Source organism: Hemitrygon akajei, chromosome 9 (assembly GCF_048418815.1).
Source record: "Hemitrygon akajei chromosome 9, sHemAka1.3, whole genome shotgun sequence".
Classification (NCBI taxonomy): Eukaryota; Metazoa; Chordata; class Chondrichthyes; order Myliobatiformes; family Dasyatidae; genus Hemitrygon; species Hemitrygon akajei.
Window position 1 is genome coordinate 20,191,308 of NC_133132.1, and position 25,229 is coordinate 20,216,536.

Below are 25,229 nucleotides of genomic sequence, written 5' to 3' on the forward strand. Positions count from 1 at the left end.
AGGCTAGGATTAAATCAGGGCACAGCTTGAAGGGCCTACTTGGCACTATATCTTAATAAATAATAAATAAATCCCTCTTATTTCTAAAATTATCCTTAATATCATATTTCTTACTTGGCATCTCAAAATCTACTACATTCCACCATTCGAAAACTTTATAAAACAATTTTAAGTTGGAGATTTTTCACAAATATCAAGTGAAGATGAGCAGCTGTGTACAAAATTAGCCACGTACACTGTAGGATCGCAAACTTGCAGCAGGGTGCTGGGGTCTGGTATTGTCCATTGGAGGGTGTCAGATGCTCTCCCAAAATGTTGAGATTTCCCACCCACTGGGCAAATTGATCACAAAACATTTGTTGGTTTTAAAGCTTTTTCCTTCAGAGAAGGTTCTTTGGAGTTGTACTAAATAAAAAGAGAAAATGCTAGAAAAACTCAGCAGGTCAGACAGTATCAGAGGAAAGAGGAACAGTCAACATTTCAGGTCCGTCAGAGCTGGGAAAGAGAAAGATTCAAGTTAGTTTTCAGTTGGAGAGAAGGTGATGAGAAATGCATAGAACAAAGGACACGAGAAATGACTGATAGACAAAATTAATTAGCGTTCTAAAAATATTAAGGCAAGAGATTAGCCAAGGAAAGAGCAGGATCCATTAAGTATCATCGGGGCAGTCTATGCATGGAGCTGGAGGATGCAGTTGAGGTCTTAAATTAATACTTATTGCGAAGAGAACGATGTGTTGAGCTACAAGCAATTAACAAGGACATAGGGCATGTTTTCTCTGGCCCAGACTCTGTAGACCAAATGGTCACCTGATCTTTTAACACTTGTAGATCAGCACTGAGAGGCTAGGGGCTGGTTGGGACAGTCGGACACTTGGCGGGATGGTCATTTCTGGGTCTGTGGTGGGGATGGTAGGTTAGGGGGCTGGAGTTGCTGGTGAAACTAGAACAGAGTTTTGTTTTCGTTTTGACAAAATTAGTCTTTCAGAGCTGAATGATTTATCAATAGATCACTTAGTTACGTAACATGGATTAGGTCGTGTCCCATGTGTAGAGAGACAAAACTAATTGTTAGAAGTAAATTATACTGGTGAAAGCTAGCTGCAGCCTGAATGTATCGTCACCCAGTGGGTACAAAGAGAGCAGATTAAGTCCTGGTGTTGGGAATTGATCTGTGTGTTAGTGTGAATTGCTGCAACCAGCACGAATATCACATTTTATTTAAGCACGTTCTGAGGAGTTAACATAGAATATTTTTTAGTTAGAATTACTTCTATCTAAATTGCCGAGGCACTGATGTCCAGTGTCTCCTGTGCAGGAATTGCATCCCTATAATTTATGAGTACTTATGCAAATGGTGTCAATAGTGCACTGCAAGAAGATAATTTCACAGTAAAAAGGCACTGTGTACTGAGTTACGTGATTGGCAGGCAAGGAGCGCAGATATCAACTCTCAGTGAACCCACATTCATACTAACTCTGGCAGCAGCCTCGTTTCCTGGCTTGAGCTTGGTGTCCTCCTTCGTTATTTAAGATTTGAATCAGCTGAGACTATATTAAGACCATGTTCCCTCGGCACAGTGAAAACATTTTAACAAAGGATTTCCGACGCCAAAACCCATCTATTGAATTGAAGGCTGCTCTGAGTCAGCTGTTTAGAGTCTGAATGATGTCTGTGAGTCGTGACACGTACAATGACATCAGCTCTAGCCTGACAATGTTAGGAAAAGGAGTTTTAATGCAATGGGAAACTAACCATTTGAGAAAAGTTTGATCTTTCACACAATGCTGGCTTGTTTGTTTGATTGATTTAATGATATGGATTTTTATTTAAAAAGAAGTCAAAGGACTACTTCATGTTTAATAAAGCACACAGAAGCAGGCAGGCTTTTCTGATGACAACTGCCACAGAAGAGATCTCTGGCATTAACATAAGAGTCTGGGTACCAGCACCAGATTGACAAAGGTCTAGTGTGCACAGTTCAATATACACTGGCAGCCATGCATAGTTCACAGCAATTCAAAAGTGACCAGTGATGACACAGCTGCTTCTATCAGGAACCTGTGATGGATGTTAGCAGACATGACATTTGGCATGCTCACGATCTTCATTTACCTCTGTGGTCCCCACCCTTCATAGTCTGTTAGTTGCTGAAGTTTTTTTTTGGTCAGCTGTACTAATTATTCTGACATGCAGTCAATACTAATGTTTTAACAGGTTATAGATATTATGTGTTAAATATAATGTCAAAGATGGATATGAAAAATAAATCGAACAGCCTGCCCCTGCGTTTCTAATGACCAGTACTGCTTATTGTTCTTGTGTTTAAAGTGCTTTTGCGGGATTATGGTGGGAAGTTCCAGTTCATTTATTGTTACATTTTAGCTTGGGTTATACAGTTATTTGCTTGTGTATTTGTGGATCACCCTGACTGTAACCTCCCCCATCTGTGTGAGACTGGTTGGGTTCACTTCCCAGGTTATGTTTTGTGTTTATCACAATAAAACCTGTTGTTGAGTTAAAGAGCTTCCTCGTCCGTCATTATGGACCTAATGCTCGCCACAATACACAATCCGGGAGTTCCACTTGCGCAAATTCAACCAACCGCGAATCGAGAAAACCTGGAAGTGCTCTTCCAGCACTTGTTGTTCGAGCATGTATAGACTTTTTTTTTGTCATTATTCCCTAAACAATGCAGTATAACAACTATTTACATAGCATTTACATTGTATTAGGTATTATAAGTAAATCTAGAGATGATTTAAAGTATACGGGAGAATGTGTGTAGGTTATCGTGGATCAGGATTTTAAAAAACGGAAGTTCCCTTACTAAGTAAGTCAGAACAGGTACATCTGGTATGATTTAGCGTCATTTAGTCAAATGTTTATCTTAGTATATAGTATATTTTACCTTTCTATGCATATAAAACACTTAAGAAATGTATGTATTTCAATAATTAAGCCACTGCATTGATTAGTAATAATTGTAGCTTTCATCGGGGCAGGGCCTTTTACGTGCTCCATTAAAATTGTTCCAATTGTTGACTGACTGTAGCCTAACACTTTTCCAATGACCGATGGCGTTTCACCTCTTTCCGGTCGCTTTATTATTTCCACTTTATTTTCAATCATGATCATGACTATTTTCGTGAACAGAAACACTGCGGGTTCAGAGCTCCGCTGGGTCCTAAGGACCACCGCACTGAGACAAGTTAAATAAGGTCCGGGGTTCTGCTGGGTCCTAAAGTCCACCGCACTGAGCCAGGTTAAATAAGGGACTTGAGCATCCACGTTTTTTGGTATCTGCGACGGTCCCAGAACCAATCTCTTGCGGTTAAGGAGGGCCGACTGTATATATAATATTCTTCGAACCAGCGCAGAGAAAGCACTTAATATTATTGTTACTTTGAGCATTTAGTGAGATCCTTGAGAATGATGCAAACCAGTTTTTGAACGTCTGATTGCAACTTAGTTAAAGATGATCAAAAATCACCACTTTTCACAACATCAAGACATTTACGAGCTCTTAATCACAGGTGAAGAACCATATTCAACTAGTTAAGAGGTGGGAAATCCAATTAAAGACCAACCTTGCTTTCTCCCAGAGCTCTGGAAGCTTATTTTGAATATCAGTAGTTATACTGATATTTTGCTTACTGCATTTGAATTTTGCTGAGCTGTTATATCACTCTGCAGGTAAGTAAGACATTCTTGCAAATGGTTCCACCACCCAATCTGGAATATGCATCTCCAGTAGGTCTCTGAACTGAAATTCCATAACAGTGTGCGTTGTTTCAAATTATCAAGATATTGATGTCAATGCTGAAAAGTTTGTATTTTCTAAGAAAAGCGGTAATGGCCTCTTGGCATGATATGAGATTGTAGTTTTTTCCTTGTAACTGTTTGATAAATTTTGTTTTTCAAATATATCTGACAGGTAAAGTATGCCAGACTTAGCAGTGACACTTTGTTTTCCACGCTGCGCATCATTTAGAAATGCTACAATACAATCCCAAAGTGCAACAAAGAGAGGAAGACAATTACCTCTTGATAACAATTGAACCTCTGTGTGCATTAGTAGCCGTTCAAAGTCTCCTTTATTTTTTTCACAAAGTTGTTACAAAAAGACTATCTTGAAGTGCATTTGATTTGGTGAAGTTGACTGCCATTATTGCAGTAGCAAGGGGGTCATGCAAACATTCTCCCAATGTTTTTGCAACCAAATGGTGACAGTATATGTCGCTGTATATACAAAAAATGTCAGGCACAGCATTATTTAAATAAGCAATGAATCCTCTTCCTACCATCAAAGCAGCAACATCAGTTGCATAAGCTACTATATCTTCCAGTGCAATATTGTTTTCCAAGAAATAGCTCATGACTTCTTCAAAATTAGGTTCCCCTTTGGTATCTGTCTTAAGCTATCGGGCAAATAACGTTTCATCCCTGGCCTGATCATTATTCAAAAACCTAATGTACAGTATGCCATCAGAAGGGTTTCGTTATCATGTAATGTGCTTTCATCAATTTGCAGGGCAAACTTCTTAGCTTGCAGTTATGCAACTAGTTGTGTTTCCACACCATTTGTTGTTTCATCAATTTGCCTTGATACTGATGAGTTCTTTGAATAGTTTCATATGCACTCTTGATTCATAACAGTAGAAATGACAGCAAAAACTGTCATTCGCCTACATTATGTATTTTGCCGGCTTTTGCAATTACGTCTGAAATCTCATAGGATGCAAGAAAACCTTTGTCTTTCTTTGGTGCTTTTTCACCAAACGTTTTTCTTTTAGAGAACTGCTTGAAGCTCTCATGGCAGCAGTACCCTGTAGTAACTACGGGTAACCTGATCTATAAAGAAAAAAATTAAAATGTATCTACACACTGTTTATATACTGTGTGTATGTATTTTTATGTAACAGAAACATCAATACAATTGTATGAATAGGCTCTATAGAAAATTAGTAAACATCAAAGAATTATAATAAGTATAATCTCACTTGAAAAAATAGATATATTGAATATACATTTAAAATAAACATCGCTTTTTAGGCAGGTTTTTTCAATAATTAAATTTTTAGGTAAACATATGCAAATTCTATGTGGCAATAAAGACTATGTACTCACCAGGAAAGTGAATTGAACTTCCTTTCAAAGTAATTAAAATATCAAAGATTTAGTGGAACTTGTAGTGGCAGAACTCACATGTTCTTGCTTCTCTGCAGTTAACCATTTCTGGCAGATAACCCTACTGCACTAACTGCCTCCTCATGTCACGTTTTATTCATATTGTAACATGGAAGGCAATCACCTGCTGCATGGGCCATCTGCATTGTGTGATTTGGGGGTGGATGTGGAGTGGGGCTCGGTGGGCCAGCCAGCGCTGACTTGTGCATGATCAATGAGGAGCAAGAGATGATGATTGAGCTGCACCCTCCCCACACACACATTAGGCTGTTTTCCTGCCTCATTTGCATGATGTTACATGTTTTCCCATTCATTTCATTGTGTTCCAATTAAACTCATTTATTTATTAGTATTATTTCATTAATATTTAGTAAACTTATCAGAAACACCTGTGGTCTCAGTTTCTTGTTTTTCACCTGTGGCCCATACGAACTCCAGCATGACCCACTGGGGGCCACATGGCTACTTTGAGAACCACTGGATTTAGAGGATATGTGCTATAAGGAAAGGTCGTACAAACGAGGGTTGTTTTCTTTGGAGTGACAAAGGCTGAGGGGAAACCTGATAGAAGATTATGAGAGGCAAAGGTAGGCATCCAGTATCTTTTCCTCTAATACTAGAGGGCATGCATGTTAACTGATAGGGCAAAAGTTCAAAGGAGATGTGCAGAGTAAATTGTTTTTTACACAGTGATAAGTGTCTGGAATACTCTACTGGGGTGATAGTGGAAGCAAATACAATAGCGGCCTTAAGAGGCTCTGAGATTCAATGAAAGTATTCACCTCACCCTGCACCCCCTGGGAAATTTTCATATTTTATTGTTTTACAACAGTGAGTCACTGTGGATTTAACTTGGCTATTTTGAACTGATCAACAGATAAAAAAAGTTTTGTTTCAAAGTGAAAATAGATCACTACAAAGTTAATTACAAATATAAAACACAAAATAATTGATTGCATAAGTATTCACCACCCTTTAATATGACACATCAAATGATCATTGGTGCAGCCAATTGGTTAACGAAGTCACATAATTAGTTAAATGGAGATTTCCTGTGTGCAGTCAAGGTGTTTCAGTGAATTGGATAGTAGTGAATTGATAGTAGTAACAGTACAGCTGTATCTGGAAGGTCCAACTGCTGGTGAGTCAGTATCCTGGCAAAAACTACACCATGAAGACAAAAGAACACTCCAAGCAACTCCGCAAAAAGGTTATTGAAAAGCACAAGTCAGGAGATGGATACAAGAAAATTTCCAAGTCACTGAATATCCCTTGGAGTACAGTTGTCAATCATCAAGAAACGGGAAGAATATGGCACAGTTGTAAATCTGCCTGGAGCAGATTGTCTTCAAAAACTGAGTGGCCGTGCAAAAGGGGACTAGTGAGGGAGGCCACCAAAAGACCTATGACAACTCTAGAGGAGTTGTAAGCTTCAGGGGCTGACATGGGAAAGACTGTCCATACAACAACTGGCCCAGGTGCTCCACCAGTCACAAAGCTTTATTTATGGGAGAGTGGCAAAGAGAAAGCCACTGTTGAAAAAAACCTCACATGAAATCTCAGCTAGAGTTTGCCAGAAGATGTGGGAAACTCTGAAGTCAGCTGGAAGAAGGTTCTATGGTCTGATGAAACCAAAATTGAGCTTTTTGGCCATCAGACTAAACACTGCACATCACAAACAAGCCATCCCTACCGTAAAGTATGGTGGTGACTGCTCTGGGGATGCTTCACTGCAGCAGGCCCTGAAAGGTTTGTGAAGGTTGTGGGTAAAATGAATTCAGGAAAATCCTGGAGGAAAACCTGGTGCAGTCTGCAATGAGAACGGCAACTCGGGAGAAGATTTGTTTTCCAGCAAGACAGTGACCCAAAACTTAAAGCCATAGCTACACAGGAATGGCTTAAGAACATCAAAGTTAATGTCCTGGAGTGGCCAAGTCAGAGTCCAGACCTCAATCCAATTGAGAAGTGGCTGCAATTGAAAAGGGCTGTTCACTCGTGATTCCCATGCAATCTGACAGAGCTTGAGCAGTTTTGTAAAGAAGAATGGGAAGAATTGCAGTGTCCAGATGTGCAAAGCTGACAGAGACCGATCCAAACAACAACACACACAAAATGCTGGTGGAACACAGCAGGCCAGGCAGCATCTATAGGGAGAAGCGCTGTCGACGTTTCGGGCCGAGACCCTTCGTCAGGACTAACTGAAAGGAAAGATAGTAAGAGATTTGAAAGTAGTGGGGGGAGGGGGAAATGCAAAATGATAGGAGAAGACCCGAGGGGGTGGGATGAAGCTAAGAGCTGGAAAGGTGATTGGCGAAAGTGATACAGAGCTGGAGAAGGGAAAGGATCATGGGACGGGAGGCCTCAGGAGAAAGAAAGGGGGGGGGGGAGCACCACAGGGAGATGGAGAACAGGCAAACAACTAAATATGTCAGGGATGGGGTAAGAAGGGGAGGCGGGGCATTAACGGAAGTTAGAAAAGTCAATGTTCATGCCATCAGGTTGGAGGCTACCCAGCCGGTATATAAGGTGGTGTTCCTCCAACCTGAGTTTGGATTCATTTTGACAATAGAGGATAGACATATCAGAATGGGAATGGGACGTGGAATTAAAATGTGTAATATGAGATTCAAGGCTGTTATTGCTGCCAAAGGTGCATCTACTAAATACTGACTTGAAGGGGGTGAGTAATTGTGCAATCAATTATTGTGTGTTTAATAATTGTAATAAATTTAGAACAATTTGTAGAAATTTGTTTTCACTTTGACACGAAAGAGTCTTTCCTGTTGATCAGTGTCAAAAAAGCCAAATTAAATCCACTGTGATTCAATGTTGTAAAACAATAAAACATGAGTGGGGTGAATACTTTTTTAGACTCTGCAGGTACATGGATATGCACAGAGTGGAGAGAGGGGGCAGCTACAAGCCAAAGGCATGGTGGTCATTATTAGCACTGAGCTATGTCATAGAGTCATAAAATACTACAGCAGTTGAACAAGGTTAATTTAACAGGTACTTGGACACCTATATGGACGGGTAGAGTTTATTTGGCCCATCTGTTCTGTGCTGAACCATTAATTTGCCTGATCCCATCGATCTGCTCTGCCCAGCATACCCCTCCCATTCTTGTACCTCTTCAAATTTCTCTTAAATGTTGAAATCAAGCCCGCATCCACTATGTGCTGGCAGCTCGTTCCACACTCTCACTGCCTTCTCAGTGAAGAAGCTCCCTTCATGTTCTCGGACATTTCTCCTTTCACCCTTAACTCATGATGTCTAGTAGTCTCAGTCGACCTCAGTGGAAAAAACCTGTTTGCATCTTCACTATCTGTACCCTTCATAATTTTGTATTTGTAGAAACATAGAAAATCTACAGCACATTACAGGCCCTTTGGCCCACAATGTTGTCCCAACCACGTAACCTACTCTAGAAACTGCCTAGAATTTCTCTACTTAAAAGCCCCTATTGCATCCACCTTTATCACCTTCGCTGGCAGTGCATTCCAAGCACCCACACTCTGTGTGGAAAACTTACCCTTGACATCCCCCTTGTACTACTTCCAAGCATTTTAAAACTGTGTCCTCTCGAGTTAGCCATTTCAGCCCTGGGAAAAAGCCTCTGGCTACCCACACGATCAATGCCCCTCATCTTATACACCTCTATCAGGTCGCCTCTCATCCTCCATCGCCTCAAGGAGAAAAGGCCAAGTTCACTCAACCTACTCTCATAAGGCATGCTCCCCAATCCAGGCGCCAATACCATGCAGTGATGAACAGCAACCTGATGTATGGATTACTGTTGTCCAGAAGATATTAGAGAGTCACTGAAATGTGCCATTTCCATAAGCAGTGGTCCCCAGCCACCGGGCCGTGGACCGGTATCAGGATGTAAAGCATGTACTACTGGGCCGCGAGGGAACGATATGAGTCAGCTGCACCTTTCCTCATTCCCTGTCACGCCCACCTTTGAACTTGAACGCACACGAGGTCATTACGCACGTGAGGTCATCAGTCGGTCATTAACCTACAACTACTCGATGAGTAAAAAACAAACGTCGCTTGAGAGTTTCTTTGGAAGAGGGGGTAGGGACATAAAAGGCCTAACAATGATGATAACGCAGAGACAGCTGAGGCCGAGACTGCAAAAGAAACGAAAGCTTCCTTCAACAGGAAATATGACGAGTCGTACATAAAATATGGCTTTAATGTGACCGGTGACTCACACGCTCCAAGCCCCCTGTGTGTGATATGTGGAGACAAGCTGTCTAATGAGGCAACAAAGCCCTCAAAACTGCTTCTGCACCTCGAGTTCAAGCACCCTGCACCTAAAGACAAACCCGCTGAGTTTTTTGAGTGGAAAAAAACGTGAGCAAGCGGGACAGAAGCAAGTGCTGAGAGCCACCGTCTCCACAAATGCTGCTGTTCTGAGAGCGTTGTACTTAGTGGCGAGCCGTGTTGCTAAGGCTGAGAAGCCTATCACTGTTGGTGAAGAATTGATTCTGCCTGCTGCCAAGGACATGTGCCGTGAACTGTTGGGAGAAGCTGCTGCTAACAAGATGGCACAGGTTTCTCTTTCAGCTACCACAGTTTCAAGGAGAATCGATGACATGGCGGAGGACAATGAAGCACAGCTGTTGGAACGGCTGAGCGAGTCACCATGGTATGCCATCCAGGTCGACGAGTCTACCGACGTCAACTACAAGGCAATACTGCTGGTTTATGTGCGATATATATTTCAAGACGGTATGCACGAGGATGTGTTGTGTGCACTGCCGCTGCCAACTAACACAACTGGGCAGAACTATTCAGGTCTTTGAATGACTACGTGTCAGGCAAACTGGACTGGTCATTCTGTGTTGGAATATGCACAGACGGGGCTGCAGCTATGACTGGACGGCTGTCTGGTTTCACTACCCGAGTCAAAGAGGTTGCTCCTGAATGCCCTTAACTCGCGTCTGTTTGAGCAGCTTTGCCAGGAAATGGATGCAGAGCACAAATTCCTTCTCTCACACACTGACGTCAGGTGGCTGTCAAGGGGGAGAGCCCTGGCCAGGGTTTTTTGAGTTAAGACAGCCGCTACAGAGATTTCTTTCAGGAAAAAGGTCACTACTGTCAGTACATTTCATTGACGAGGAGTGGATAGCAAAACTCGCTTATCTGTGTGACATCTTCAACCTGCTCAATGAACTCAATTTGTCACTTCAGGGGAGAATGACAACTGTCTTCAAGTTGGCAGATAAAGTGTCTGCTTTCAAAGCCAAACTGGAACTGTGGGGACGGCGAGTGGACAGGGGTATATTTGACATGTTCCCAACATTAACTGGGATTTTGGGAGAGACTGAGGCTGCACCGTCCTTCTCACAGCTGGTGCGCGATCACCTTATCTTCGCTGTCAACAGAATTCGAGCGTAACTTCCCAACCGCAAATGACCCAGGACGTGCAAAGGAATGGGTCCGTGACCCATTTGTGAATGTCCCCGGTGAATCATCCATGTCAGCGTGGGAAGAAGATCAACTCCTCGAGCTTGCAAATGACGGTGGGCTGAAAAGTATGTTTGACATAACATCTCTGCCGGCATTCTGGATCAAAGTCAAGGCTGAATATCCTGAGATAGCCACGAAAGCACTGAAAATGTTGCTTCCATTTCCAACATCATATCTCTGCGAAGCGGGCTTTTCTGCAATGAATGCAACAAAAACTAAATTGCGGAATAGACTGGACATGAGGAACCCCCTTCGACGATCGCTGTCTCCCATCACCCCTCGATGGGACCGTCTTGTTGCAGGGAAACAAGCCCAGGGCTCCCACTGATTCAGTGATATTGGTGTGTTGCAATGATTTTATATGTTCATACAAGGAAAATATTTGCTGTGTGTTTAATATCCAAACGTCACTTAATGTTATGATGCTATTGACTTATAAATGACGTATAATTGAGTTATCGCTATATTCATGCGAGGAAAATAGGCGCAGTGACTTTAATATTAAATTCGTTAGATAAACCCTTTTAGAAACTAAACGAAGTTGAGTGTATTAGTCACTCATAAGTGACTTTCACCTATATTCCGGTTGTGATTAACATCCGCACACCACCCCCCCACACTCCATTGGCTGGTCTGCAAGAATATTGTCAATATTAAGTCGATCCACAGTGCAAAAAAGGTTGGTGACTCCTGTGAGACAGCACCCAAGGTCAGAATTAAACATTCACCTGCTGCACCACTGTGCCCACTTGGCATCAATGAGGTCAGCCAGGCTCTCTACTCGAGTAGGAATGAGTTACTTGTATCAGGGAGGGGAAAGTAGCAACCTGGTACAGCAATTCTTACAAGTGGCTGTAGAGAGTAGTGGTCACAGTCCAGTCCATCACAAGCACAGCCTTCCTCACCATTGACAACATCTACAGGGGCACTGTCTAGAGTGGAGTTTTCTGTGGCCACATGCATTTTACCCAAAGATACGTGGGTTGGTAGATAATTGGCAAATGTAAATTGCCTGTGGTATGTAGGTCAGTGTTGGAGATTTTGGGACTATGGAGAGAATAGGAGATGGGGAAGATCAGTGGGGAATGAGTCAGCCCTATCAGCTGACACAAAAATGGCCTCTCTCTATGTCATGAGAGACTATGAACGTGTCTGCTGTTTCCCCTCTATCTCTTGTGGTGCAGACTTCCTGAAAATAATCTTATAAATGTGTCAGCTGTGATTTCCCCTTCATAAATCTATTCTGACTCCACTCGATCAGATTATGATTTTCCAGTTATGCTGCTTTTATTTCGTTAATAATTGATTCTAACATTTTTCCAAAAGTCGATGGTAGGCTAATCGGCCTTTAATTATCTGGTATTTGCCTCCCTTCTTTTTGAATGGGCTTGTCACATTAGCAGTTTTCCAGCCCTCTGGCATTTCTCCAAAATCTAAGAGCTTTTGGAAGATTGCAAGTAATACATCCACTATCTCGTTAGCCGTTTCCTTTAAGACCTAGAGTACAAGCCACCCAGACTGTTGGGTATTAAATTTATTTTTAGCACTAAAAGACTAAATTTTCATCATACCATTACTCTGGTGGACGTGATGGTACTTAATTCTCCCCAGAATTATCTAGTATTAATAGAATATTTCATTGTATCAACTGCCATAAAGACTGATGCTGAATATTTTAACCCCTGTGTTTCTTTGTTCCCATAAGTATTACCCACCTTCAGCAGTGTTTTTAATGAAGAATGACACTTTGCTTAAATTGACCTGCACACAATGAATATAGTTGCAGGAGATCTATCCCACATGTGTAAACAACAGTTGAGAAAGTAAATGCTGTGGTAAATATTCTTGTAGTGAATGCAGCTGAGTAATGAATATCACTGACCTTTAGGATACTTATCTTCATTATCCTGTTGTTGCATTCCCTGTTTTATCCCCGTGTTTGAGGGCACTTTGTTTCTTTTTAAGGCCTAGTTCGTTTCCTTCCACCAGCACAATGTTTGTCATTCCAGTGTCTTGAACCAGAGGGGTAACTTCACTCAGCTTCACTTGCCCTGTCACTGAACTCTTCCCGTGCACTGACTTTCAAGGAATTTTCATCACGTGTCCTTGTAGTTTCACACCTGGAAGATGCTAAAAGTGGGGTTCCACAGGGATTAGTGTTAGAGCCACTGCTGTTTGTAACTTACATTAATGATACGGATAAGCACATAACAAAAAAAACAAGTAAAGTTTGCTGATGACACAAAATTAGGGAGCTGGTCTGATAACATTCAGGCAGCAGAATCAATGCAGTTAGATCTAAACAAAATCCAGATATGGGCAGACAAATAGATGAAAATTAATGTAAATAAATATAAAGTATTACATATAGGAAGTAAATATTAGATAGAAATATACAGTGGGGGGTCTTGAGTTAGAAAGGGTTTGGGCATCCTGGCAGACTCTTCACTGTCAACGTCCAGACAATGCACGGAAGTGACTGGGATAGCTAATAGAATAACGCACTCAGTGAGTTCAAGTCAAGAGACGTTCTCCTTAAGCTCTATAATATGTTCGTGAGGCCACACCTTGAATACTGTGTACAATTTTGATCTCCATATTGTGTGAGGGATGTGAATGCACTGGAGAGAGTCCAGAGAAGGGCAGCTGGACTCATTCCAGGTCTGCAGGGTATGAGCTATGAAGAAAGATGTGAAAGAATTAAACCTTTTCAGCCTAAGTAGACGTAGAGCAAGAGGAGATGTGACAGAAGTGTTCAAAATCATTAACTGAAGCAGATGCCAACTGCTGCTTCAAAATTAATCCATCATCAAAGACATGGGGTCATAGGTGGAAATTGGTTAAAGGGAGATTTCAGACTAAATTCAGGAAGCGTTTCTTTATGCTGCAAATTGTGGACACATGGAACAAACTAGATAGATAAAAAATAGATGTGTATTTGATCTGTCCTGACAAAGGGTCTCAGCCCAAAATGTTGACAGCGCTTCTGCCCTATTGATGCTGCCTGGCCTGCTGCGTTCCACCAGCATTTTGTGTGTGTTGTGCATTTGAGAGTAGTCCCTTGGAGACTTTCAAATCTAAACTCAATAGTTATTTCAACGCACAATGCACAACCCTAAATTTGGCAAGCTTCATTTGGCCAAATCTGTCAAAAACTTTCTATTGTTCAATATTTATTTTTGTTATCTTTTGTATTTGCACAGTTTGTTGTCTTTTGCATACTGGTTGTCCAACCAATTGGTGCAGTGTTTCATCACGGTTATTCGATTTATTGAGTATGCCTGCAAGGGAATTAATCTCAAAAGGTTGTATTTGGTGACATGTATGTACTTTGATAATAAATTTTACTTTGAATTTTGAACTTTGGACACTATCACATGCAAAATATTAGATAATAATCCTTCATTTGATCCCTACGGACTCCCAAAGGTAGTTGCAGTGCATCCCATTTTCACAGTAATTTGCCAACTCCAACTTCTAATGCTCGGTAGGACAAGGGAAGCAGATTCAAGTCAGATTTGAGTTATGCTGGACTGAACTCTGCAAGCTGTCATCTTGCAGCACCGAAGCCGTATCTTTGGCAGATTAAGAAAGTCAGCACATTCTCAGGGTATCAGCTTGCTCTTCAGGTGAATAAAATGGGTGGGGGTGTACAGAAGAGAGTAGACATCTGGATTTACAAAAAAAAACCTTTACCAGCACGTGAATAGCATAAATAAGCCCAAGGTGGTGGAAAGCATTTCCTCTTCCTTCAGTATTTAATACTCTTGTTTTAAAGAGCAGCAGTTCCGAGGAATGTTAACCAGCAATATGGGATTAATCAAAATACTTTGTTTTATTCCTTATCCTAGAACATCGACATCACAAACTTCAGCAGTAGTTGGAATGATGGGCTGGCATTCTGTGCTGTGCTTCACACCTATCTTCCGGCACATATCCCATATCAGGAGCTGAACAGTCAGGACAAGGTAGGATGATGTGTCAGCTGAAGATGTTGATTTTGTAATAATGTGCATTAAAATATATTCTGGTACCCTCCTTAGACCGTAATACCATAAGAGATGGGAGCAGAATTCGGCCATTCGAGTCTGCTCCATCATTCCATCTCAACCCATTTGACCTTAATTGCATGGTATTACTGGAGTACTGATAGAAATCCATAGCCATTCCCAGTAAGTGGATGATGGGGACTTGAGACAACTTGACCAATGTTTCAGATCTTTAACTCTGCTAGATGCCTCATGTTGTTCAGTTAGCACAGATGGGAGTGTGCTGAATAGTGTCGATGCAGCCTATCGCTCTTCCTTGTCCATATCGTAATGGAAGTGTTTATAAATCTCCTATATTCATGCAGTAAGATTAAGCCAGAACTGAAAGCTGTTTACTTGCAGTATTTCCACAAGTGTGAGGGGACATCCTAGAAAGCTCAACAATATGTGGAGACTGTGGGAACAAGAAGGGCACAGACAGTTCAGTTTGTATATATGGTCGGTAAAAGATAGGGGACCAGATGTGTAGACAAATTGCAAAGATATATAATGTAGCAGGATTACAGTAGTAGGAAATTTCAGCTTTCCAAGTATTCACTTAGATTGTTTTAGTGTGAAATACACAAATAAAGATGGTATGTTTAAATTATTTTCAGGAGAACTTTTTTTGAATCAGTGCTAGATGCCCTCTTGGAGAAGAGGCAGTACTGTCTTAGGGGCTGTAACTGCAAGTGGTTGAAATGTCCATGGGAGAACATTTTAGAGATAGTAACAATACTCTAGGCTTTAAGGCAGTTAGATTGAAAGGGATAAGAATGATTCTGCAGGTAATTGTAATGTCAGAATAGGAACAGGTTATGTGCAGGGAGATTGACATCCAACAAGTGGGACTTATTCAGAAATGCAGCTGTGAGTGTTCAAGAGCAACATGCTGCCATAAGGTGAAAGCTAAATTAGGCAATTCAAAGGAATCCTTCATGTGTAAGGGATATCAGGGGTGCAAGACATTGGTGAGGCACTTACAGTAATGTGTACAATTATGGGAGAAATATCATTAAACTGGTTTGCAAAGATTCTGCTTAGACTCCGGGGTCTGAGTCACAGGGAAAGGTTTTACAGGTTGCAACTTACAAGCCAGAAGTTGAGTGGTGACTCGAAGTTCTACAAAGTTATGAGAGACATAGGCGAAATGAATAGTAAGAAAATATCCCCTGTAGCAGAGATCTCTAAAATTAGAGAGCATTGGTTTGAAGTATGGGTAAGAGGTTTAAGGGGGGACCAGAGAAAGAATTTTTCTTTACCAGTAGGGTGGTTGGAACCTGGAATGCATTACCTGAACGGATGGTGGAGGCAGGTTCTCTCAATATTTAACAAGAATGTGGATGAACACTCAAATTGCCAAGGCATGGGCCAAGTGCTTGCAAAGAGGCTTAGTTTAGACTGGCATTTGACAGTCAGCATATAGATGGTGGGCTGAAGGAGTCCAGATAATGGGTCTCAACCCAAAACATAGATTGTCCATTTCCTGTGATAGATGATCCACTCAGTTCCTCAAGCACTTTATGTGGCTCTAGATTCCAGAGTCTGCAATCTGTTGTGTCTCCTGTTTCTGTGTTGTGTGTCTCAGTGACCAGTTCAGAGGCTGGTCACCAATAACCACTTCCCAATGCCCAGCTCGTACTCCACCAAGACCTCTCAACTCCTGACCTCTTTGACCAAATACCAGACTGAAGAGCTGAAGTTTAGAGGGGAGGTGAGAGTGACTGCCCTGACACCAAGGTATGACTGAATGCAGTATCAACCAGCCCTGGAAAAACAGAAGCCAGTCCCTCAGACAGAAAGATGGTTGTGGTTATTGCAAGTCACTAACCCCAGCCCCAAGAAATCATTTCATGAGTTTCACAGTGCAGTTTCCTAGGCCGGACTGACTTCAGCTTTTTAGTGATCTTCCTTCCATCATAAGGTCTGTGTGAACTTGTTGCTCCTGAATTTCAGGCTGGCAATGACTGCCATTGCCAGATGTCGATCTCCCTGCATGTGGCTGTACCTGTCCTGTCTTATGATATGGCTACAGTCAAACCCAGTAAGATAAAAGCCAATATTCCATTACCTATATAGGACCCTGGTCAGACCCCACTTGGAGTACTGTGCTCAGTTCTGGTCGCCTCACTACAGGAAGGATGTGGAAGCTATAGAAAGGGTGCAGAGGAGATTTACATGGATGTTGCCTGGATTGGGGAGCATGCCTTATGAGAACAGGTTGAGAGAACTCGGCCTTTTCTCCTTGGAGCGACGGAGAATAAGAGGTGACCTGATAGAGGTGTACAAGATGATGAGGGGCATTGATTGTGTGGATAGTCAGAGGCTTCTTCCCAGGGCTGAAATAGTTGCCACAAGAGGATACAGGTTTAAGGTGCTGGGGAGTAGGTACAGAGGAGATGTCGGGAGTAAGTTTTTTACTCAGAGAGTGGTGAGTGCGTGGAATGGGCTGAAGGCAACGGTGGTGCAGATGGATACGATAGGGTCTTTTAAGAGGCTTTTAGATAGGTACATGGAGCTTAGTAAAATAGAGGGCTATAGGTAAGCCTAGTCATTTCTAAGGTAGGGACGTGTTCAGCACAACTTTGTGAGCCGAAGGGCCTGTATTGTGCTGTAGGTTTTCTATGTTTTCTCCATTACCGGTTGCTCGCTGCCACTTATGTGCGGGAGGGGGGACTTCAGGGTGCTCACGTTTAACTGTCGTTCATTCTTTGAGGCACTTCTCTGTTTTCGTGGATGTTTGCGAAGAAAAAGCATTTCAGGGTGTATATTGTATAAATTTCTCTGACATTAAATTGGACCTTTGAACCTGCTCTGCTTTATGCTAAATTTCTGTTTCATTTACAAGGACCCCTCAACGTCTTTGTGCTACAGTTTCCTACAGTCTTTCTTCATTTAAATAATTGGGTTCATCATACTTTCTTCCAAGTTGAAATAATTGTACATTTTCACACATAAAATTCCATCTGCCAACTCAGTCCCTGCTCACTTATTCTATGAATACATTTGTAAACTCGTATCCTCATCATGGCTTCCCTTTCCTTTGCTTTCATCTCATTCACATACTTGGCTCTAGTATGTTCACTACCTTCTTCTAAGTCATTAAATATATTGTAAACAACCATGTAAGACCTGCATGTAAATGCGCATGAAAGCGACAGGGTGTATTGAGAGAGGAGTTAATGGGATTCTGGGCTTCATACAATACAAAATCAGTGAGGTCAAATTGTAGACAAGGAAGTGCAAATGCTGCAACAAGCACTCAGCTGGTCAGTCAGCATCTATTGAGGCAGCATCTTGGGTCAAAACTGCATCAAGAATCTGAAACATCATCTTACAGCTTTTGCCTCTATAGATCCCAATTGACCCACTATTCTCATGTGATCTGAGGTAATGCTGATCCTTTCTGTATAAAGCCCTTGCTAAGGCTACAACTGGATCACTGTGTCCAATTCTGCTTATCACTCTCAGTGTAAGGGTTCCAGACAAGGTGGCAGAGGGGTTTATTCAATGGGGCCAGACATGAGGATTGCAACTACAGGGTTAGACTGGAGAATAGGGGTATGGGAGAACCGGCAAAAAAGTGGCAGATGGAATAGTGTTGGGAAATGTATGATAATGCATTTTGGTAAAAGGAACACTAGTGCAGACTATTACCTAAATGGGGAGAAAATACAAACATCAGAGATGCAAAGGGACTTGGGAGTCCTTGTGTAAGACTCCCAAAAGGTTAAATCACAGGTTGAGTTTGTGGTAAAGAAGGCAAATGCAATGTTAGCACTCATTTCAAGGGGAATAGAATATAAAAGCAAGGAGATATTGCAGAGGCTTTATAAGACACTAGTCAGGCTGCACTTGGGGTATTGTCAACTGTTTTGGGCCCCATATCTCAGAAAGGATGTGTTGTCTTTGGAGAGAGTCCAGAAGAAGTTCACAATGGTGATTCAAGGAATGGAGGAGTTAACATACGAGGACCTTTTTGCAGTTTTGGGCCTGTACTCACTGGAATTTAGAAGTATGCAGGGGGATGTCATTGAAGCCTACTAAATGTTGAAAGGACTAGATAAGATGGATGTGGAGAGGATGTTTCCGATGGTGGGGCTGTCCAGAACTAGATGGCGCAGCCTTAAAATTGAGGAGTGAGCTTTTAGAACAGGGGTAAGAAGGAATTTCTTTTAGCCGGCGAGTAATGAATGCTCTGCCAAGTCCATGGGTATCTTTAAAGCAAAAGTTAATTGTTTCCTGATTAGTTCAGGTATCACAGGTTATGGTGAGAAGGCAGGTGTATGGGGTTAAGTGGGTTCTGGGAAGAGACCCTGATGATCTTCTCAGCTGACCATCTACAATATGAACCATCTACAACCATCCTTTGCGTTCTGTGGGCAAGCCAATTCTGGATCCACAAAGCAATGTCTCCTAGGATCCCATGCCTCCTTACTTTCTGAATGAGCCTCGCAGAGGGAACCTCTCAAATGCCTTACTGAAATCCATATATGCTACATCCATTGCTCAACCTTCATCAGTGTGTTTTGTTACATCCTCAAAGAATTCAATCGGCACGACCTGCCCTTGATAAAGCCATGCTGATTATCCCTAATCTGACCTTGTCTTTCCAAATGCTTATAAATCCTGCCTCAGGATCTTCTCCAACAATTCACCCACCACTGAAGTAAGAAAGTGAATGAGAGATTTGTGAAGAAAATCATTATTAGGTGGAAACAAAATCAGACAAGATTTTCAAAAGGGTAGTCTCTTGTGGGGGAAAATTGTTTGTAGGGCTCTGGGGAACAAACAGGGGCAAAGACTTGTATTGATTGACATGATGGTCTCCAGGGCCTTTTGTGTGAAAACAATACTGTTCTGGGTCAAACCGTATTAACAAAATTCCCCCTGTAGTGTTGCACCCAAAAGTTTAGAATTCTTTTTGACAGCAGACTTTTAATTTTCTATATCTTTGATTCACAGCGAAGGAATTTTTCCCTGGCCTTCCAGGCAGCTGAAAGTGTTGGCATCAAGTCTACTCTGGTGAGTTTTTAAATAAACATTTGGATTATATGTTCAGTTGTTCAACACAATATCCAAGCACTTCCTGCCTTAATACTTTATTATTCTCCTTTTAATGAGCTGTTATGCTCCCAGGAGTGGTAAAAGCAATTTGTTACACCCTTTTTTTTTACATGTACAGATTGTCAGCTTCGGGCTAAACATTATGCAAAGGTGTAGGCATCCTTTGTGTGCTGGGCATAGGCATTTAGTTTCCAGATTATTGTGAATTTGCTGATTTTCATTCAGTGCTTATTCTACTAAACACTTTCATGTGTATGCAGTATAGTACAGGGAAAAAAAACTATAGAAATAATCTACAGTTCAAGAGCTCTTTAAAACATCAGAGCTCTGTGTTGACGTCCAGGTAATTCTGTGGTCTAAGACTTGAGATCCAGTGAGCAAGCCATACTTCATATGAGACTTCAGACTCTCGGGTATAGCCGGTACACCATGCACGGTCTGAGTCTCTTAAGTATAGTCGGTGTCCTGTACCGTCTGTGAGTATTGAGCTACAGTCAGCTGACCATCACCAGAGTATGACCGTCCAGTGAGCACACTATGAAGCATTCCGAGTCTTTAACTTTAGTGAATGCACTGAAGCAAGGTGGTCTGAGCTGATTTTGAGAGTTCAGATACCATTGTCGCACCAGAATCAGGTTTATTATCACTGTCTTATATGACATAAAATCTGTTGTTTTGCAGCAGCAATATATTGCAGGGACAAAATTACTATAAATTATAAATTAAATGCAAAAATAAAAGAATAATGAAATAGTGTTTGTGTGTACACGAAGCATTCAGAAATGTGATGGCAGAGGGAAGGAGCTGTTCCTGAATTATTGAGTATGGATGTTCAGGCTCCTTTGCGGTGGTAATGATGGTAAGAGGGCATGTCAGATGGTTAGGGCCCATAATGATAGATGCCATCTTTTTGAGGCACCGCTTCTTGAATAGCTCAGAGCATTAGTCCTACCAGGCTCAACCTTTTGATTCCTGACTTTGTGTGTAGGCTTAACAATATCTTTATCCACAACCACTCCACTAACTGTTTCATGCTCTGGCTCCCATCCCCCTGCAATTTAAAGCCCTGCCCTCCCCCTCCCCCCCCCCATGCAGCACTAGCAAACCTTTCCACTCGGAACACACACAAAATGCTGAGTGCCCGCAGCACCTTGCATGTGTTGCTTGGACTTCCAGCATCTGCAGATTTTCTCGTGTTTGTGATTGGCTTTCCACTAGGGTATTAGCCCCCCCCCCCCCCCCCTCCAGTTCAGGTGCAAACTGTCCCTTCTGTACAAGTCTCACCTTCCCTGGAAGAAAGCTGAATGATCCAAAAATCTGAAATGCTCCCTCCTGCACCATCTCCTTAGCCATGTTAAACTGTATGATCTTTCTATTTCTGGCCTCACTAGCATGTGGCACAAGTAGCGATCCTGGGATCACAACCCTGGAGGTGCTGTCCTTTAACTTAGCACCTAAACTCACTTTGCAGGACCTGGTCACCCCTCCTCCCCATGTTATTAGTACCAATGTGGACCACAGATAAGTGGGAGGGTGAGCAGCCAGGTTAAGAGTTAAGTGCTGCTATAAGACTAAAACCGACTACAGAACCTTCACTGGAAATACTAGTAGAAATGTGTATTAATCTTGTACAGGCAACCCCCTGCACTAAGCAGAGGTCACATTCCTGGAAAATGGCTTTTCATAATGCGAAGCTACATGCATCAAGAAACACGTATTTAAAAAAACGCATGTTCTAATTCAAAGCCATAAAGCAAACGTCACCTGTAGAACTTTTATTGATTTTGGTATGTCTTGTTTTCCTTCATATCATGCCTTTAGTTTTTCATGGATCTGTAAAACAATACAAATCCCCATTCTGGAGAGAGTTTGCAACAGATTTTCGGGGTAAATGGAAATTGTATATCCTTGGGCAAATTATCAGACCTTCTAATATGATTCTGTTATGTCTCCCATTCCAGGATATCAATGAGATGGTGAGCACAGAACGGCCAGACTGGCAGAGTCTGATGCAATACGTGACAGCTATATACAAGTACTTTGAAACTTGAATCTTGCATCGGTGACCAGTAAAGCCAGTGTTTGCAGAGCAACAGTTGGCTTTGGGCAGGAATGTTGATACAGCTCTTCATATAACAGCCTTACAACATTCATTCCAGTAACTTCACACAGGATCACTTTGAAAAGAACGAACATTCCCCAGGTTCTGTAACTTGTCCAGTGAAGAGATGTGCAGCTGAGAGACGACACTGTTGTTTTAGATTTATCTGTTGGTGTATGCTTGCAGTGGTGAACTGATGGATGGTACAGCTTCCAAAGGCTGAGAAATAAATGATCCATTCCAGCTAACATTAAAGACTTGCTGCACTGGTCTGAGAAGAAAGATGAAGTTATGTCCAAAAGTCAGGCAGCATTTTCAAGTGTCAGTCCACACAGTAATATCCATGGCTCTCCCTTCACCAATGCCTAATTCCATTGTTAGGCCATGAACTCACAGTACAATTTCAAACTTCGGCTTGAGATTGCCAAGATAAGTCACCTGGACTGTGGTTTTAAGGATGAATAGCTCAAGTTTAGCATTAGTACTTGGTCTTAAGGCGTTACTCTGAACAGTCTGTTTACTCTGTCAAATCCTAAAATCGTGCTCCATGGTTCCCCGAAGGATCATCTGCTACAAGCGTTGAATAATTCTTCCAGACCAATGAGAAGAAGTCTCCTGTGTCAAAAGGCTAGTCTTCAATCTGTCCTTATTTAGAATATTAACTAGTTATAAGGAGCTTAGTAATTTTTTTATATCTGCTTATCATGTTTTTAATTTTCTTTAGAGAAACTGGCTGTTCATAACATGAACAGCTTTCATCCCTTGCAAATCTGTCAAAGTGCTTGCAAATATACTGCTGCTTTTGGGTCAACTCTGATGCACCTCTAACAACATATGATTAGTTTACACTGCACATGTCACCCACAGTGGATTGTTTGATGATAAAGGAGCTTCACTCTGCACTTAATATATGCTGGGAATGCATTGATGGGGAACTGTAGAGGAAGATTTTACAGTGACCTACTAAGGTATTCCCAGCAAAGGTACACCATTTATTAAATGCAGAGTAAAGGTCTGTGCTCAGAGTGTTTTATCTGACACTAGTTGGATAGCTAACTCCATAAACTTCACCAAGTTCTAAATCAGGCAGGAATTTGTCTAGGAATTCTGAAGTAATGCCATGTTCTCATCATTACTTCAGAGATTTAAAGGCAGGTTTAGGTTTCTCAGTCTTCATTCCAATTAAGATCTTTATCTGTTGTATCTTTTAATGATTTTATAATTCTTTGAATATTATACCACTGTGTAACTAAGGGAGAGTATTCTTGTGGACCCACCAAGTTATCCTGAGTAACTGATGGAATGTGTGATGAATTGCTACCTGACTGCCTGTGTAACTGATGGAATGTGTGATGAATTGCTACCTGACTGCCTGTGTAACTGATGGAATGTGTGATGAATTGCTACCTGACTGCCTGTGTAACTGATGGAGAATCCTAATGGACATCCATCAAACTGTCCCAAATGATTATTGTAATGTCTTGATGGTCCTCCCCTATAATGCCCATTCCAGGTGGCAGAACATCCCAAAAGATCTCTACCAGACTGCCCTGTCCAACTGGTGAAAATTCCTTACAGACCTTGACCGTTCAGCCTGCCCAACAGATGACCTTGACCAGACTGTCCTGCCCATCTGATGAAATTTCCTTACAGACCTTGACCAGACTGTCTGTCCAACTGGTGAAAATTCCTTCAGGCCTTGACCAGTCTGCCCTGCCCATCTGATGGAGGATCCCGATGGAACTTGACCAGATGCCTGCATGATGAAATGTCTAGGTGGACAGACCCTGTGTAACTTGTGAAATGCTCTTTTGGTCTTCAACAAGACTGCCCTGTGAGTTGATGGATTGTACTGGCTGATGTTTTCCAAATCACCATTTATATCTTCTTGGAGCATCTGCTAAGGTGCCTGAAGTGGACTTCCAATACATTGCTGCAGTTATTGCTGGAGATTCCTGGGGGGTACCACTGAGCTGTCTAAGGTAACTGTTGTACTGCTGTCTGTAGCCAATGGATGTCCCAGATCTTCATCTACATTCCATATTGTTAAAGTTGCTTCGTAACGTTACTTTTTGATGCCTATTGACTTACATTTCTTTAACATTCACTGTGATTGAAAGATCATTTTAAAAGTCTAAACAGGAAGATGATTACTAAGCTAGGTATTGGTCAATCCAGTTAACATTAATCTCATCCTTGTTACTACACTCTTTGCTGTTTAGTCTCCACAATAACAGAGATTGCCTCTCAAATTAACCCCATAAGTCATTTCTATTGAAAGGGGTTTGATACTTGATGCCTTCTATTCTAAACTGCACCTCTTGGTCCCACTAATTGATGCTAAAGCTCACATTGTTGTGTATTTTCTGACACAGTGGACAATGATCTGTCTGACAAGCACATTTCCCTTTTTTGGGCAATAAATAGGCTTATCCCTTTGCCAGGCCTCAGCTATATAAAGTATTCTTTCCATGAATACAGGTAAGCTGTAGTGATCCATGTCACATCAAGTGACACAAACACCATGATGTGAAGACTGAACTCCTGGGGTGTCCATTCCGTGTTAGGCGATGGCTGCTCTGGATACATGTCAGTGACAATAAACGGGAACTGCTGGAAGCACTCAGCAGATCAAGTAGCTTCAGGATTAGTATTTCAGATCAGGGGACAATACTGCCTCACCTTGCTGAGTGTTTCCAGCGTTTTCAGATCTCCAGTATCTGCAGATTTGTTTTCATTTTCCAAAAACTGATAGGTACCGGTCTTATTTCACTAAATGTTTAATTCTGTAGCTCTGCTCAGTATTCAAGGCTTTGGGCATTATTTATATTATTGACATATTAGTAGTAGTGAGTGCCAGGCACACCATGTTTAGTATAAAAGCCATGTATTTTGATTGCATATATTAGTTAAGTATTTCTGTAACCCTATGCTATCACAGTTACGTGCAGAAAGTGGTACAGTGTCCAATCCAGGCGTTCAGCGTAGGGTGCTTTCTGGGCAAGTTTGCTAAACAACCGTGATTAATCTTGGGAAGTGTAACATTATCCACATTAAAGGTTCACTTTTCTTTGCGTTAAGTGTTGTTCTGCTTGTATTTTCTATTTTGCTTTGAAGGTCTGATGAAGCAAGAAGCTCCATCCTATTGGATATTAGCCCTTTAATTGCTGAATTTTATTCGACAGTCTGTTTCTGCAACTTTTTCACCAAATCAGCAAATGATTCTTCTACCTTTCACGGAGAGCAGCCAGTTAACTAACCTACATGTCTTCGGGAAAGAGAAGCATTTGAAGTAAACCACACAGGTTTCAAACCTGGATCCTTGGAGCTGTGAGCCAGCAGTAGTAACTACTGCACCACC

General features: G+C 41.7%; 1 protein-coding gene across 5 annotated transcripts in view; it reads left to right on the forward strand.

Annotated features, from left to right (window-relative positions):
- The window catches only part of specc1la (sperm antigen with calponin homology and coiled-coil domains 1-like a), a 257,566-nt gene extending 232,618 nt beyond the window's left edge, over positions 1 to 24,948 (forward strand). For all 5 annotated transcript variants that reach the window (XM_073055575.1, XM_073055574.1, XM_073055576.1 and 2 more), the window contains 3 exons: positions 14,524 to 14,640; positions 19,666 to 19,725; positions 21,729 to 24,948. In XM_073055575.1, the coding sequence (XP_072911676.1) occupies positions 14,524 to 14,640; positions 19,666 to 19,725; positions 21,729 to 21,818 (267 nt within the window). In that variant the 3' untranslated portion in view covers positions 21,819 to 24,948. The remainder of the gene's footprint in view (positions 1 to 14,523; positions 14,641 to 19,665; positions 19,726 to 21,728) is intronic.
- The last annotated feature ends 281 nt before the right edge of the window (positions 24,949 to 25,229 follow it).